The sequence below is a fragment of the Astyanax mexicanus genome, chromosome 18 (genome assembly GCF_023375975.1).
Source record: "Astyanax mexicanus isolate ESR-SI-001 chromosome 18, AstMex3_surface, whole genome shotgun sequence".
Lineage (NCBI taxonomy): Eukaryota > Metazoa > Chordata > Actinopteri > Characiformes > Acestrorhamphidae > Astyanax > Astyanax mexicanus.
The window spans coordinates 6,338,815-6,355,750 of NC_064425.1; the positions used below are offsets into that span (position 1 = coordinate 6,338,815).

At 35.9% G+C, this 16,936-nt stretch overlaps 2 protein-coding genes across 3 annotated transcripts in view; both read right to left on the reverse strand.

The window, feature by feature from the left end:
• Positions 1-1,681, reverse strand: part of snx19b (sorting nexin 19b) — a 49,950-nt gene extending 48,269 nt beyond the window's left edge. The window contains exon 1 of the mRNA XM_007231036.4: positions 1,544-1,681. The gene's annotated coding sequence lies outside the window, so the exon portion shown is untranslated. The remainder of the gene's footprint in view (positions 1-1,543) is intronic.
• A 1,379-nt stretch (positions 1,682-3,060) lies between these two features.
• On the reverse strand, positions 3,061-16,816 carry rps6kb1b (ribosomal protein S6 kinase b, polypeptide 1b). Of its 2 annotated transcripts, XM_007231034.4 has the most exons (15): positions 16,620-16,816; positions 15,626-15,669; positions 13,850-13,970; positions 13,280-13,348; positions 13,017-13,164; positions 11,736-11,793; positions 11,376-11,476; positions 11,186-11,276; positions 10,039-10,129; positions 9,597-9,704; positions 9,440-9,502; positions 9,246-9,323; positions 9,044-9,151; positions 8,812-8,924; positions 3,061-5,388 (listed from the first exon to the last, which is right to left on the reverse strand). In XM_007231034.4, the coding sequence occupies exons 1-15, from the start codon at positions 16,686-16,688 to the stop codon at positions 5,142-5,144; spliced, it is 1,509 nt and encodes a 502-aa protein (XP_007231096.3). In that variant the 5' UTR covers positions 16,689-16,816; the 3' UTR covers positions 3,061-5,141. The 2 variants fall into 2 exon arrangements, with proteins under 2 accessions (XP_007231096.3, XP_007231097.3); XM_007231035.4 differs by lacking the exon at positions 15,626-15,669.
• Positions 16,817-16,936: the final 120 nt, after the last annotated feature.

Genomic DNA, 16,936 nt, shown 5'->3' on the forward strand with positions numbered 1-16,936 from the left:
TATTTCACAAAGAACAATAAAAATGGATGGCGGAAGGACACCATTAAGTCAAGTCAAGTCAAGTCAAGTAGTTTTATTGTCAATACTGCATATGTACAGGACATACAGAGAATTGAAATTACGTTACTCTCCTTCCCAATTTTACAGCAAGTGCAGATAATAGATATAATAAAGGAGAATGGGAGACACTATGTGTACAATACAGCAGAGACACAATAGACATACATGAGACAAAAACAAGGTGCAGTGTGGGGGAGGAATAGATATATAAATATAAGTAAATAAGTAAAAATAGATATATAATTATAATATAAAAGAGTGGGAGACACTATATGTTCAATACAGCAAGACACAATAAACATACGTAAGACAATAGTGCAATATTGATGGTGATTTAGATGGAATGACAGTAAAAATAGTAAATAACAGTAGTGTAAATACAGTATATGGTATATAGCTTAAGGCTGGTAAAGTGAATGGGTGCGTAAGTCCTTAAAGTTCACAGTTTAATTAAGTGGAATTAAAGTGCGTATAGACAGTGCAAGTATATCAGTAGTGCAGGTGTTGTGTAGTGCAAGTCCGTTTGGAAGGGACCAGTACTTTGTGCATTGTAGTGCAGAGTTTCAGTACTTTATTAGTGGGGGGGGGGGTCAGGATTAATCGTTTTTTTTAAGTGTTTAGGGATGTTTTATGAAATAAAAAAGATCAATATTAAATATAAAATGTTACACAGGTTTCCAATGCAGTGGAAATACAAAAAACAACTATTTAATTAAATATATTTTAGTTAACTGGATTTATTTGATATATATATATATATATATATATATATATATATATATATATATATATATATATATAGTAGAATATAAGAGTCTTCTTTTCTGTGCATTACAGACAGAAAACAGCGTTCTTAGTTACATTTTTCCATCACTGTGTTTCTTTGTAAAGCTGCTTTGTGACAACTTTTGTTGTAAAAATGGCTATTGAAATAAAATAAAATTGTATTTAATTTAATTCAGGTTTGACATAGTTAACAGCTAGTTAACTGTAAACATAACTCTTTACTTTATTGAGTACATAAATAAAACATTGAGATTATGTAGTTAAAGCTTTAAATATCTATTAACTAAAAACGAATTTACCTAATGATTTCGTTTTTACCGGGTCCCGTGTTAGCTAGCATTACCTTCATAGCTGAATTTAACACTGATAATCAGATACTGAGCTATTAGTTAGCTAACAGCTAACTTAAGTTAGCTAACTGAATAGCTTAGCTAATTAGCTCACTAGCGTTATTAAACTGGTCTACCCGGGTCATTAACTGATTAAATCACTATTTAACTAGCTGTCTCCTCTTTAGCTGGCTGTATTTTAGCTGTAAGCGCAGTAAAACCCGCAGCATGATGAGTTCCTGCTGTGGGTCCAGCTGTCAACATCCTCTCTCTGCCTTCAGACCTGAGCAGCCGAATACAGGCAGATACGAGCTTCCAGCTGAATAAACTGAGGAACAGAGTTAAATCCAGAAACACAGGGTGATTACCTGCTCACACAGCCGGGCAGCAGCGGCGGGTTATTTATATTAATGAGAAGAAATCATTTCACTCTGTATCAGAGCTGTAAATCTCCACGGAAACGCCTTCTCTCCTGTGTTTTGATGGGACTTCTTCAGCGCCGAGCTAAAGCATATAATACAGCTCAGTATCCTCACTACCGCCCCCCTCAGACCTCTCACTGAATTACCACACCGATTACCACCAGCAACTTCTTACTGTATTGTTTCTAGAACTGTTTATCTACTAGTGCATCTCACAAAATTACAATATCACTGAAACAATATCACTATCACCATCACTGATCATCAGTAAATTTTACATTTCATTTGTAAATCAAGGGAGCAGAGTCTGGAGGAAGAGTGGAGAGACACACAGTCCAAGCTGCTCGAGGTCTAGTGTGAAGTTTCCACCAATCAGTGATGGTTTGGAGAGGCATGTCATCTGCTGGTGTTGATCCACTGTGTTTTACTATCAAGTCTAAAGTCAGTGCAGTTTTGTTTTCCCACAAAATCTTACAGCACTACATGCTTCCCTCTGCTACTGACAACTTTTATGGAGATGCTGATTTCATTTTCCAGCAGGACTCGGCACACTGCCCACACTGCCAAAAGTATCAGTTGGTCTTATACAGTATTACATTTTTTTTTTGAGATACTGACTTTTGGGTTTTCATCAATAATAAGCTTTAAATAGATCTCTCTATATATATGCTAATTTTACAAGCAAGATATAAAACTATATCTTGATTTAGAGTATGCAACTAAATAAAATAACTCCTCTTCACTTGTTTACCGTCCACTCCCGGTCACAGTAACATAATGTAAAGTTTATTCGCATAACTGTAGTGAATGGAAACACAGCTTAATTCACATTTCTTCTGGCATATTGTCAGAAATGTGTTTTAAACGTTTGGATTTAAAAAAAATGGCCAGTGTCTGTCCTCAATGCTCTTCTGAATGAACAGACCCTCCAAAATACTGCAATAATCCTTCCCAGTGGAATCTCTCAGAGCTGCAAAAGGAGGGCAAATCCATATTAATGTCTAAGCAGGTGTTCTGCATGGGTGTACAATGTGTACTTTTCTACTCTTCTCCATGTAGTAGATCTGTAGCTTATTAGCAGATGTCTTTGAAGAAAAAAGAACTGACATATTGACTTTTTATGAACAACCTGCCTAATTTCCTTGTCTTCTCCAGATTATGAACTTCTATCTGCTTGGTGTGAGGTTTTTATATGGTCAAGTAGTCAGCTGACTTCACGTGTTCATGTGTGTGTGAGTCACTTACCAATTCTCAAAATGTAAACCACAACTATGCGGGACAAAACAATACCAGTATGCTGGTGTTCTCCTCGTGATCATGAGACAAATGAGCAAAAAAGGATGACGATCAAATTTCAGAATCATTTCTTGAGCCACATTTGTTCAGCAAGATGCTACATACATTCCCAACTCCAACTTCTTCAGCTACAGTATATTTGGATCAAATAAACAAAAGAAAAACACTTTAATCATCAATGTTTTTATAAAAGACATCCCTGTGAAACACAAGGAAGGCCAACGGACAGTCATAATACTCCCAAAACCCACTTCAATTTGGGTCAATTGTAGGTTGATTTTTTTAAATTGTCTCTATTCCAGTCTGTGTGCAGTTTGATTTGGAAGTTGCATAGCTCAGTATGGACAAAAACATGCAGTTTAACTCTCCATTTAATCAGAATTAATTAATTATTCACTGACATGGAGCAATTACATATAAGCACAAAATCACATTGCCTTTAAAAAGTTAGTTTAATATAACGCAAGGCATTAAAGGCACCTTTGATAACAGTGCCATTGAAAGAAAGCAGCAAAAAGGAAATTAGTGAGATTCTAGATAAGGTTAGCAGCATGTTGGAGAACTTTAGTTAAGTTCAGTATTTTCTTTAATACTGTTATTTACTAATAATTTAAACACTTTATTAAGACAATTTATTTAAATAAAACTCATTCATTTGGGCAGAAGCGACTACAGTAATCACACTCAGATGCAGAGTGAAACAACCTTACTCAGACCCTTTAGAAGAGGTGGTCAAGCCTGGGGAACCCAACACATTTTGAAGCGTTTTTATGTTGTTGCTAAAAATGCAATCTGGCTTCAATCCCATTTTGAGTACATTTTGAGCTTTATAGGTGTAGTTTAATGCAATGTATCACCCAGATTTTTGCCAGAGCTATGAAAAAATGCTATGTCTGCTACATAGAAATGAAAACTAGTCAAGAACCTTCTTTCTGTATTAGTTTCTTGCTCTTCCTCAGGCATGGCTGACCACTTAGTGGAGCCAGTGGTCACATGGTTTGTTTCAACACATTTTAGACATTTCAGATTTTTCCCTGTGCAAAATGAAACCAAATAGAAAACACTCCCAAGTGAGTACTAACTCACTGATTCAGACAAGGGTAAAATCAGGTTCCTGGTACTCTGTCTGCAGTTGAATTTTTCACTGGAAAAAGGAACTAAATGTGAAGAGTTGTCAAGTTTCTATCACCAGAGGTTTCATTCAAGTAATTAAGTAATGCAATACTACAAATAGCATACATCAATTCATGATATCACAATCATACGTGAAAGATTTTTTTCAAACACTTCCTGTGTTCAGTTTCTCAGTTCTACTTGCGGTGGGGCTTGCAAATTCCGTTTCAGATTAGTAAAGGAATGAGAATCCTCAAACAGCACACAGAGAGGAAAAGTAGGACTGCTTTAATATACTAATAAAAAAACCCTCTCAATTTAAAGACCCATTCAGTCTGCATCAGAAAATATGTAGCGGTGAGAACACAAATGCATTTTCATTCAGCACAAATGCAAAGGTAGTTCAGATCCTGCTGCAAATAAAAAAAAAATGATTTAAAAGTCAATGTCTTTCTTTTTTATTGAGGCTCTTGTGTACTGACCCATCATCTATATAGCACTGTGGGATGTACTTAAATGTTCAAAGAGAATAAAGACATACGCCAGCTTTTTTAACCTTTGCGTGGTGGAATCCCCGCATACTCATAGCTCTTCGTTCAATTAACAATGATTCATTCAGAGACGGAAAGCCATTCCGCTTTCCAAGCAATACTGTAAAAACACAAAAGCAACCCACGGAACAGCGTTCCGCAATAGCACTTGATCATCTTGCAGGGAGCACCACGTCATCCACAGTCTGCACATGTAGTGAACAGTGCAATGTCGTATTGGATTTGATTTGTTCATGTGTTTCATATTCCTTTTATGGTACAATCATGTAGTAAAAAAAAAATAATAATAAACAAAGAAAAACAAAAAAAAGTCATTAATCCAAAAAGAAGGCCCGATCCTGCTCATCCGTCTGATATGTGTTATGACAGGAAGTATCTGAGAACAATGTGGTCTGAGGATTTGGGATGTGAGGAACCGTAGTAGTTTCTCAAGCTCAGTGAAGCGCACATGCTCGTCAGATTGTGAAGGGCAGTCTACAGTAGTAGGAGGAGGTTGTGTGGTGGTGGGGAATTTCCATGGTTCCCTAGTATTCATATAAAAGAAATGCAGAACGCAAAAGTAAATCTCTAGGTCAAGCTAATGGTCATAGGTTCATACGTAGATGCTCTGGCCTTTTGGACAAGACGGGGTACGTCTGCTGTTTGAAGGGGCCCATCATTGAGCCTGCGGGCTGCCGGATGGGCAGTGGAGCGGTGACTTCGGCGCTGGCTGCAATGTCCATCTGATCCACAGTGGACACCTCCATGGCAAGTTCTGTGGGAGACTGGAGGGAGGAAGCTCCGGGCATGGTAGGGCCTCGTGGCCAGCAGTCCCCAGCAAACTTGACCGGACTAGAAGATAAAACAAAAAGGGTACAAATGACATTGTTGACTACGAATTAAAGATAAATCTCTCTTAACACCTCTAACACACGAACTACTTCTAACCTCTTTTCCTTCTTCCCCTCCTTCACTCCTCCATCCTATCATTTCCCTTTGACCTCCTTTAGGCCCTGTCTGAAGATGTTTTTACCTTTAACTTCTATTACTTTTGTACTTCATTATTGTAAGTCGCTTTGGACAAAAGCGTCTGCCAAATGTAATTTAATGTAATGTAATGTAAATCAACCCAAGTTACCAACACACACAGAACTCCCTTTTAAAAGTGATTGTGGTGGGTGTGTGCACAAATAAGGGCTCTCTTAAATTACTTCCTTTCTTTATATATTTCTTTCTTTTTATTTTAAAGACGTAGTCAGTATGTTTTTGCATTCTCTGCACATTTATGTTTTTAAAGAATTGCAACAAATATTTGTTTATTTGCATTAGAGTTTATATTACAGGAAGTCCTGTGCAACAGCATGTTTCACAGTAGGGGTGGTTGATATGGCCCTAAAATAATATCACAATATTTCATGGTATTTCTGCGATAACGATACTCTTGGCGATATGACAAAACAGTGAATTACAAAAAATAAATAAAATAAGACTACACTACTGCAGCAAAATGAAAATTAAATATTTTTATTGTATACAAGATGATATGGCACAAAACTAACTGAGATATTAAAAGATAAATGTATTTTATCAGATTTGTAACAGAAGTCAATGATCCAGAATGTCATGATACTAATAATAATGCACTCCAAATATCTCCATATATCCAGGATTTAAGTAAAATAATTGACACAGGACCGAATATAATCTGTAGATATCTAGTAGATATGTAATTGGAAATGAGAAGTGTGATTTTTTTTTTATTGCTTAAAACAGTGAAAAAAAAATAGTACCCTGATGTGATAATTAGGGGGGTGATATGGTACGATACTTCAGGGTAGAACATTGTTCATGATATATAAAAATGTTGGCGATATTATTGAGTAAGATACGATATGGCACACCCCTTTTGCATTCTCTGCACATTTATTCTTTAAAGAATTGCAACTGATATTTGTTTATTTGCAGTGAGTTTATATTAAAGGAAATCATGTGCAAAAGAATAAGTTACAGCTTATACTGTGATAAGTCACACATACACATACAGTCTACAGTAAACAGGTTATACTACCTAACTAGATCTACATTTTTGGTTATTAGAAATTGGGTTTAAGGAATGCCATTAACAGATTGCTCATGTCTGTAAACATCCGAAAGAGAGAGAAGGACTCTCATTGTTTTTCTACTGAATAAAAAGCAGGGATTTGAAACCCTATTTTAATTATAAAAAAAAAAAAAAAAAAAAAAAACTGATAAAAATTTGGTTCCTAGGAAAAAACACACACATCGTTCATTTGCACAGTGAAAGCTGCATTTTCAAAAACGAGTGTGAGCAGATGCTAGGCCACCAGAATTATGGCACTTTTCCACTGAATGGTGCAGTACGGCAAAGTGCACCTCTGAATCCACAGTGCATCAACTCTGCAGAATTTCCAACAGCCAATGACCTTTATCAGCTGGCATCTTAAGACAGCAGTATCTTCATTAGCACAAGCATTAGCAGAGACTTGTGCACAATTGCAATTACGGTAATGTAACGTTGCATCATGCATTATCTAATGTTATTCAGCTCCTCTATAATTATATTCTGTTTACTTTAATGGCTGGTACAAAGTTCTTAGAGGTATTGTTGCGCATATTATGAGTAGTTAAGGGAAGATGGTTAAAGAAAATATTAAAAATTAAGAGAAAAATATTGAATTAATATTAAAATATATATTTTACATTATTACTTTAAATTATATAAAAATCAAACATTGTGCTGATTGATAAATCTGATACCTGGTATTAAAAGATCAGTAAATTATTTCATTCAAAAATAAGTTAAAATATTTTTGGAAATTAGGGGTGAAACGATTACTCGAGTAAATCGAGTAACTCGATTCAAAAAATTAATCGATTAATTTTCTGTGCCTCGAGTAATCGTTTATTTAATTAATAAACTCAGCGCGCGGTATTTCCACGACTTTTATTTTGACAACGCGCTCAGCGTTACGTCACTCTCGCCCGGGAAGAAGGAGACGGAGGTTTGAGCAGCGGCAAAAATGGAAGCGGCGAGAGAAAACAGCGGTTTTAAAGGAATAAAAGCATTTTAGGTTGGAACGGTGACATGTATTCAGTGCAGCGCGTCCTTGCCTCCCAAAACAGCGCGTTTTAATGCTGCACCATCTGAGCTGAGGACAGCCGAGAGAGCAGGTAAACATAACTTATAATAAATCAATGAGATTAACATTAATATGCCTTAATAACATAACAGCAGCGCCGTGGAGTGCTTATTAATAGAAACACTGTCTATTACTTATAGTTTATTAGAACAGAGACAAGTTTTCGAATGAATACATGCTTTGTCGAAACAGTAAACACAGCGCTGTGGAGTTCAGAATATAAACAATAATAATGTTAAAGTTAGCTACACTGAAGTTACTTTGGCTGAAAACTAAATGCATGATTTCTTCATCTAAGAGTACATTTGACCGGTGAGACAGAAACTGTGTATGAACACTGTGTTGTTCATATAAGGAAGTGTGTGTCTCTTATTTATTGGATAAAATATTATTGGATAAAATATGAATTACTACTAGTGCCTAATGTGCCCCAATGCGTTCATAAATGCACGGCCATGACTTTTTTATTAGACTTATTAGTCTTAGTGATGTAATTAGACCCAAGTAGTCCAACATATAAATAAAGAAAAAACCCACATTTGTAATACTTCTGTTTCACAATTATTCCACAGGTCCTGATATTTTGGAGAAGTGGCTTGGTGGTAAAAGAATGCAGCACACTGATCCAACACTGGCAGAACGGACAACGTCTCTGCTGTTCAGAAGCTAAGATGCACAACACAAAGACGATGTTTATGCCTTTTTTTATTGATTAATACCCTATATTTGATACTTACAAGAAATCCAAAATTGAAAGTAATGTAATTAAATGTATTTTTGTAATTGTGGTATTTATTTCTTTATTGTGGTTTATTTATTTGTATTTGCAATTTGGAAATGTATGTTGTGATTTTAAAAATATAACTTATCTAAACAAGGAAACCAATTGGTCATTCATTATTAAGTGAAATGCCTTTTTAATTGTTCTTTAACAAAAAAAAATGTTTTATCCGATTACTCGATTAATCGAATCGATTTTTCAGTAGAGTACTCGATTACAAAAAGAATCGATAGCTGCAGCCCTATTGGAAATACCAATAAGAGCTCAAATATCACAAGAAAATGTAAGCACTGGACTCTTAAATAAATACAGTAAAGTTAAATATCTGAATACCTCACAGGTGTCCTTGGACTTCCTAAAAAGCGGCGAGGTGATCGAATTTTTGGCTCAAATGAGAACTTCTCCTTAACGTTTTCCAACACAGATGGAGCTACATACGTAAAACCCTAAAATATTAGAAAACAGAACATTTTGTCATTAGAACATGGGATTAGAAAACATTGTATGACGAAAATTACTTAAGAGTTCGTCACTAAATGCCAATAAAGACATAACATGTCCTTACCAGGAAGACCTGATTTGCACTTTCACTGAGAGTGGAGTCATCGGGACTATCGACAGGAGTCTGGCTGGTGAACTTAGAATCAAATTGGCTCACATCCTCTGCAGATTGCTATGAAAACAAGAGTAGAGGTCATTTAACTCACTGAGGATTGCTTAACCCTCAAATAGTCAGCTATGAAAAATGAGAACGAACCCACACTCACCAAGAAAGGCTTAAACGGTGGCTCTACTTTACGCGCAAGCAGGTCGTCCCAGTTAATATGCCGGAAGAAGGGATGAGTCTAAGGAAAGCAAGAAACGTAGAGAAGAAAACATTCATTAAATACATCTTTAATTCAAGCTTTTTCCAATCTTTAACAATCATCAAGTAATAAACAGAACCAGCACTGTAACTGACCTGCACCTCTGTTGCATCTCCAGGTCCCGCTCCAAGCCGAGATGAGGCACTTCTTTTCAGCAGCTGGACACATATTTATATTTGATATATTTTATAAATAAGTCTTCTGACAGGTCATATTGATTAAGCATAAGCAGAGCAGTCAGTAGTCATTTACCCTTTTGAGTAGGTCCCTGGCTTCTTGTGTGAGGTAGGGTGGGAGGTTGAGTTTGCATTTAAGAATTTTGTCAATGGTTTTCTTTCGGTTCTCCCCAGTAAACGGTGGCTAAAAAAAAAGACAAGAGAGTCTGTCAATTCACAAACTGGGACCCGCAAAGGTGCCGGCATGGCTGCAGTTTTTAATCCAGCCAATCAGAAGCTTGTGTAATAGGTTCTTTAGGGAATGAGTGATTAAACAAGTGAAATCAGATGTGCTGCTGATTGTTTAAAATAAAAAATCTGCAGCTAAATTACTTACCGTGGATACAGTTTAATACTCATGAACTAACCAGTTATGACAAACCCAACGTTTGCCATACATTAGATAATTACAGAATTTTTACTATGATTATTACACTACCCATCTCATTACTGATTGAAACTAGAGAAACTGCACTCACCGCCCCGGTTAACATGTCATACATAAGGGCTCCAAGACTCCACCAATCCACAGCCCGATTGTGTCCACTTCTCATCAAGATCTCTGGAGCCCTAAAATAAATTATTTAAAGAAGATTTATTAGTCTTTGAGGAACACTGCAGTCTTTAAAAAAATCTACTTCTTGCACTAGGGGTGGGTGAAATGGCCCTAAAATAATATAATGATATTTCATGGCATTTTCACAATAACGATACTCTTTGCGATATGACAGAACACTAAATTTAGAAAAATATTTCAATAATAGACTACTGCAACAAAATAAAAATTGCATTTTTATTATTGCATCCGATATGATATGGCACACCCCTAACAGACATATATATAAAAATAAAAATAAATAAATAAAAAAAAAGAATTTTATAGAATTTTCTATTGCTAAAAACAGTATATATATTAAAAAATTATATATATATATAAATAAAAAAAACAAGGAGTACCCTGAGGGGTGGGTGATACGGCACCATATTTCAGGGAAGAATATCGTTCAATATTGCCAAAACAAAATGTCGTCCACTTAATTGCATTCAATACAATATGACATAGGCACACCCCAATCTTGCACACTCAGAGACTAAGTTTTTTTTATACCTATAGTTAATTTGCTCTGGTCTTAATTAATTAATGAGTCCCTAAACTTGAAGCATTATCTCCTTGGTTTGGTTTGTTTTCACACAGAGAAAAATTAAAGCACGCCAAAAAATTTGTTACACCAACCCATGTAAGAACATTTTCAGACCTGTATGAAGCGAGAGCAAGAAAGTAAATACAGGAAGAAGACCCTGATATTGCTGTGCAGGTTAACATGGAGCAACAGCATTCATTTACAGCTGCAGGAATTATCTGGCAGATACAATATAGCAGGTTAGACTACAACCATTTAGCCGTTTAGGTCAAGCTCAAGGAACCCAGCTGGTGAGATAGGATCCCGTTCACATTCAACATTACACATGGAAATTCACAAAGATTGGCAGTTAGGTCAGACATATTTAATTTGTGATTAATTATTAATAACTTTGTGATTAATTATTTACTTTAATACTCAATACAGGGTTCACATTAGTAAAACAGACAGAAAGAACAACACTCAAAAAACAAAACTAACTCACATGTACTCTATAGTGCCACAGAAAGTGTGTGTGACCGTCCCGTCATGAATAGATTCTTTACACAGTCCGAAATCAGTCAACTTCACATGACCTGTGCACAAAAAAATATATATACATCCAGCATGAAAAATTAAGCAAAACATACCCTTTTATCACTGTAATGGCCAAACATATTTAACACAGGTCTTACCTTGGTTATTGAGCATGATGTTCTCAGGTTTAAGGTCTCTGTAGATGATGCCCTTCTGATGCAGATGGCCGAGGGCCATAGAAATTTCTGCCAAGTAAAAGCTGCAAGTAAAAAGCCTCCAGGATCATTCTGATAGTCTTATTTTATTTTGTCCAATCAGATCTCATCTGAGCATGTCATTCTATCTTTACGCATGGCCAAAACTGAAGGTTCTATGAGAATGAAACATTCATTAAAACAAAAATCTCTCTCTTTTCCTTAATTGTAATGAAAATAAATTAAAGATGTCGAGAAATAAATAAATAAATATAAAAAATAAATATATAAATACAGCAATGCTACAGACTGCTTGATCCTTACCAAGCTGTGTCTTCCATGAAAATCCCCTCCCTTTCCAACTGCATAAAAAGCTCACCACCTATAAATGGAGATCATTAGAGATCATTAGGGGTTGGTTATTTATAAACACAAACCTACGCAATAGTTTAGGCAATACATGTCATCACAATTACAAATGTTCTTTTTTTTAAGCCTTTAACAGGTGGAGCAAAACACACTTAGCCTTAATTTGACACCTTTTAGCTGTCTGTTTATTTAGGGGAAAATGTTTTGAGGTACAGCTGGATTTTCTTATCAATTAAAAACTTTTTATTTAGAATGCTGTGCAGTGCAGAAGTAGGTTAAATTCCTACTGCTATTCAATCCATACAAATTGTGGGTGCACCAAATCTGATGCTTTAAGTAGCCTAAGTTAGCCTAAAACAGCAACTCGGCACCTTATATCCACAGGACCTTGTGAAGCCACAGCTCACACAGGGACTTTGGTCTGTCATCAAAATCAGTGAATAATCCTGCTCAGAACAACAGTAAACCTCTCAAGCTCATTCAAAGCTGGCTGCTGTCTTTTAGCAGCTTCAGCTAAACTGCTTGAGCCAGCATCCCTCATTATAAATTAAAAGCCCTCTGCAGCTTTATTTATATTATGACTTCATAACATTTCATTATATTTACATTTTGGCCATTTAACTCATAAAATGGTTAAAAACAAATTATATTCTTTCTTTAGTTTCAGCCAAAAAAACATATTTCAGTGCATCATTAATACAAATCTATCACATTTCTATAAATATAAATATTGACGCAGTCCAATGAACAACATGTATCTCCAAAACAACTTTTCAGGACAGAGATAAAACCATTATAACTTTCAATGGAAGTCAATGTATAAAAAAGGTTTCCTTTAGATCACTTTAGATCATTTCTATTGGTCCATTCTTCAATAAATGTTGGCAGTGTAAGGAATTGTTTGTGTTCAAGCTACAATTAAATCAACAAAAATTAAGATACTTGTTTTCTTTGGACAGCAACGATACACACACACACATATAAAGATAACACAAGACGTCACATGTAACAGACACAAGTCATGAGTGTATGAACCTAAAGCCTAGGAATCAATAAGGCCTTTGTAGAGTCTAATATATTGTATATTGTATGAACAACACAGACTGAAGAAGGCATTCCACAGCTTTTTAAATGACCCAGGCAATATTTCCCAGCAACTCTATGGCAACTGCAAGAGAGCATCAAAAATGAGGTGCAAACTGTCTTCTAGAACAAAACAACTCTTGATTTACTGACCACTAAGGTATTCAAGGATGAGATAAAGCTTGCCGCCAGTCTGAAAGGCATAGATAAGATCTACAATGAAAGGATGCTTCACTTCCTCCAAAATGTTGCGTTCAGCCTTGGTATGGGCTGTATCCTTGGCGTTGCGGACAATCATGGCCTTGAGTCACAAAGGGGGAAAAACAGAGAAAATTAATCATTATTACTACCATAATTCAAAATACTTTATTTATTTATTAAGACTACAAAATAAATTTTAATACTTCAGCTCATACCTTTTTTAAGACTTTCATTGCAAATATTTTTCCGGACCCTCCACCGGTCACCTTCCGAACTTGGAAAACCTGGAAAAGATTTAACAGACGGTTTTAACAAGTAGGGGTGGGCAATATTACATCGTATACAATATATCGTGACACAGAAATATCATGATATTAAAAATCCATATCGTGATAATAGGGCTGTTCTGTCTTAATTGTTGTCTATTATTTACTGTGAAGCTTTAAGTGTATTTATTGTATAATTGTTTTAGTTTGCAGTTTATATGCATGCACTAAATATTCTGCAATATTATTTGCTGCATTATATTATTTTATGCTATATTATTTATTTTGCCACATTATGATAACTGTTATACTATTATACTATATTCCTGAAATGAATAAATTATTTTAGTTTTCCTATATCGCCAAGTATATCGTTATCGCAAAAATACCCTGAAATATTGTGATATTATTTTAGAGCCATATCGCCCACCCCTATTAACAAGTATAGACACTGTCAGATAAATATACATTTGTCTATATATTCTAATACATATAAGTTGGTATAATTGAGCACTTTACCTTTCCATAGCCACCTTTGCCTAAAACTCGCAATAGCTCAAAGCACTCCGGGCGTATGCTCTCTGTGCCTTGGTTTACACTGTCTTCAGATATCTCGATCTTCTCACAGTCATCCATATTGCTGAGAAAAAAGTAAAAGAAACAAATGAAAAGGCAATGCAAACAGCAGTGTTTAATCTAAAGATGCACAAATATAGAAATGCAAGCAGACGCTGGTGTCAAAAGCCATGGATATTTTTAAATCCCCTGTTCTGCCTTTATAGCAAACTACACAAAACAAAAATGCATGGTACATTATACAGTATTATATACAGGGAGTAGATAACTGAAAAGTAATTTTATAAAAGCAATTTTATTACAGTTAGTTCCGACCCTGCAACATGATTGGCTAAAAGGAGTTCTACGAGTGCCGTAATCAGCCGGTAATGCACAGTAACCGAAGCTCTTCACGTATTACCCCACCACATACAGGTAACCTAGCAACAATGCAGCGCTTACAAGCCAAACAGAGCAGCTACAAACAGAGCAGCAATAGAACTATTTTACAAATCGTATTTTCTCGTCCTCTTTAATTCAAAATCTTTTAATAAACAGTGATCATGGAACTGTGGTATAATCGCAATAATACTCTCGAGGTTTGTGCTATAACGTGTAATATTGGCACTGCTGAGCTGATTTACGGCACTCAGCCTGCAAAGCCAATATTACACGTTACAGCACTCCCTCTTGTGTATTATTGCTTAATTGCCTGATGACAATACTGTGATTCTAGCATCTCTCCTGTTTCCTGAAATAGCAGATCAGTAATTGTCTTTAAACTCTTCACTAAATCTAATGCATATCATTTTATTATGTTATTTTTAATGTGTATCTAGATTTGACGCACCAATTTTTATTTTTTTGTCCGAAGCTTAATAAATGAAACTTTCAGCCAAAGGTCTAACAGTTTTAATGAGTTTTAATTTATTTTGGCATGTTTGTTCAGTACTACATAAATGAAATAGTCTGAATGTATTTTTGTCTTACTTGTTCAAGTTAAAAAACTAATACAAAAACTACAATTTAAATATATAATTGAACTTTGCAAACTTTTTTCCCTTTAACAAATAAAATTATCATTTTAAAAAGTTCTTTTTATAAAAGTGCTTTTTATATTTACCCAGGATATCTTTGCCTGATATTAAAATTTGTTTGATAATCGGGCAAATATCAGTATGACAAAAAAGCAAAAACAAAAGAAATCTGTAAAGGTGCAAAAACTTATATATAGCTCTGAAACAAATTAAGAGACCTCTTCAGTTTCTGAATCAGTTTATTTGATTTAGCTATTTATAGGTTTATGTTTGAGTAAAATGAACATTGTTGTTTTATTCTATAAACCACTAAAACATTTTTTTTCCAAATTCCAAATAAAAATATTGTCATTTAGAGTATTTTTGCAGAAAAAGAAAAATGGCTGAAATAAGAGAGAGAACTTTCAGACATATTTATAAAGTTTTAACAGATCAGAAATCAATATTTAGTTTCCATGCATCTTGGCATGTTCTCCTCCACCAGTCTTACACACTGCTTTTGGATAACTTTATGCCACTCACTCCTGGTGCAAAAATTCAAGCAGTTCAGCTTGATTTGATGGCTTGTGATCATCCATCTTCCTTTTGATTATACTCTCATTTTTATGTGGTCTCTTTTTTTCCAAAGCTATATATAAACAGCTGACAGAAGAAATAGCAAAATAAAGCTTTACTGAAATGTAAAATAGCATAGGATACTCACAACTCAAAGCCACTGCACTGATCCATAAAGTCATTGATCTGTGCCTATACAGAAATAAAACAGGAGGATCATCAGTCAAACTGGGAAAAAGCTGATCGGCATTCCCAGTATGCTCTTCTGGAAACTTGAGAGCTGATATTTCATTAGGAGCCCTGCGAGATGACAGCTAGCGCTAGCTATTTCTGAAAGAGGAGGAGGAGGAGGGTTTGCTGGAGAGACAGAGCACTTTATCCGACTAATCTAACTAACGCTACACGACACTGCAGCTTCTCCTGAACTAACCTAGCTAACTAACGGTGTCACTGGAAACCAGCATGCCTTATACAGTAACTCTATACTGGAGCAATGGGAGGAACAGGGCTGCTCAGCAAGCGTGTGTGTCAAATGTGACAACTTCAGGACTGTGTAGCTCAGTTAAGAAGCTACACTAGTTAGGTTAGTTATAATGAACCGACAATATCACTTTATTCTAGATGCAGCACAATGCATATTACGGTAAAAATACAACTGGTAGGGAATTAAAAGCCTAAAATTCAAGGAAATCCACGAAATGCACGTATTCACCACGAAAATCGATCGTTATCTGGTTCACACACATAGCAGGCAGGCAGCAGGCAAGCCACAACACGATAACTACGCTAAGCTAAGCTATCTACTACAGGGCTTCCCTTTAACCAGATAGCTGGTTAGCTAGCGTGGATTTAAAAACATTTAAAGACAGTTTTAGAAAAAAAAACGACAAATGACTGCAAAGCGGACGAATTGATTAAAAAGGTGCACATTTAATCTGCACACCTGCATAAGAATAGGTGGAATATTTTGTCTAATATTGCAGAAATTAGCATTAGTACACAGGCAGCTAGCTAGCACAACACCTATGCTATGCTAGCTTATGCTAAGCTAAGCTAGCTGGTGTGTTGTTGGCTCTCCAGGCCCAGGGCTCGGCGCGGCCTGCCAGCAGGGCGTATGGAGCAGCGGAGCGGCAGTTACTCACCTCCTCCAGCTCGTCATCGGAGACATTCTCCTCCGGCTGGTCCAGATCGATGTCGAAAACCCCGGCCATCGTTTATTTCGCTGCGCTGATCCACCGTAACCGAGAGACCGAGAGAGAAGGCTGCGCTTCCCGCCTCATGGACATGAACACACCGTCGCCATGACCGGCTACGGCACGAGCATGCGCACAACGAGCCCAACAGGGGGCGTTATTTTACTATTATACACCAGTATACAGATTTTTAGAACAATAGAGCAAAATAATAAATAATAAATAACTAATAATTAATCCGCATGTTCCCCAAACCTAAAAGAAAA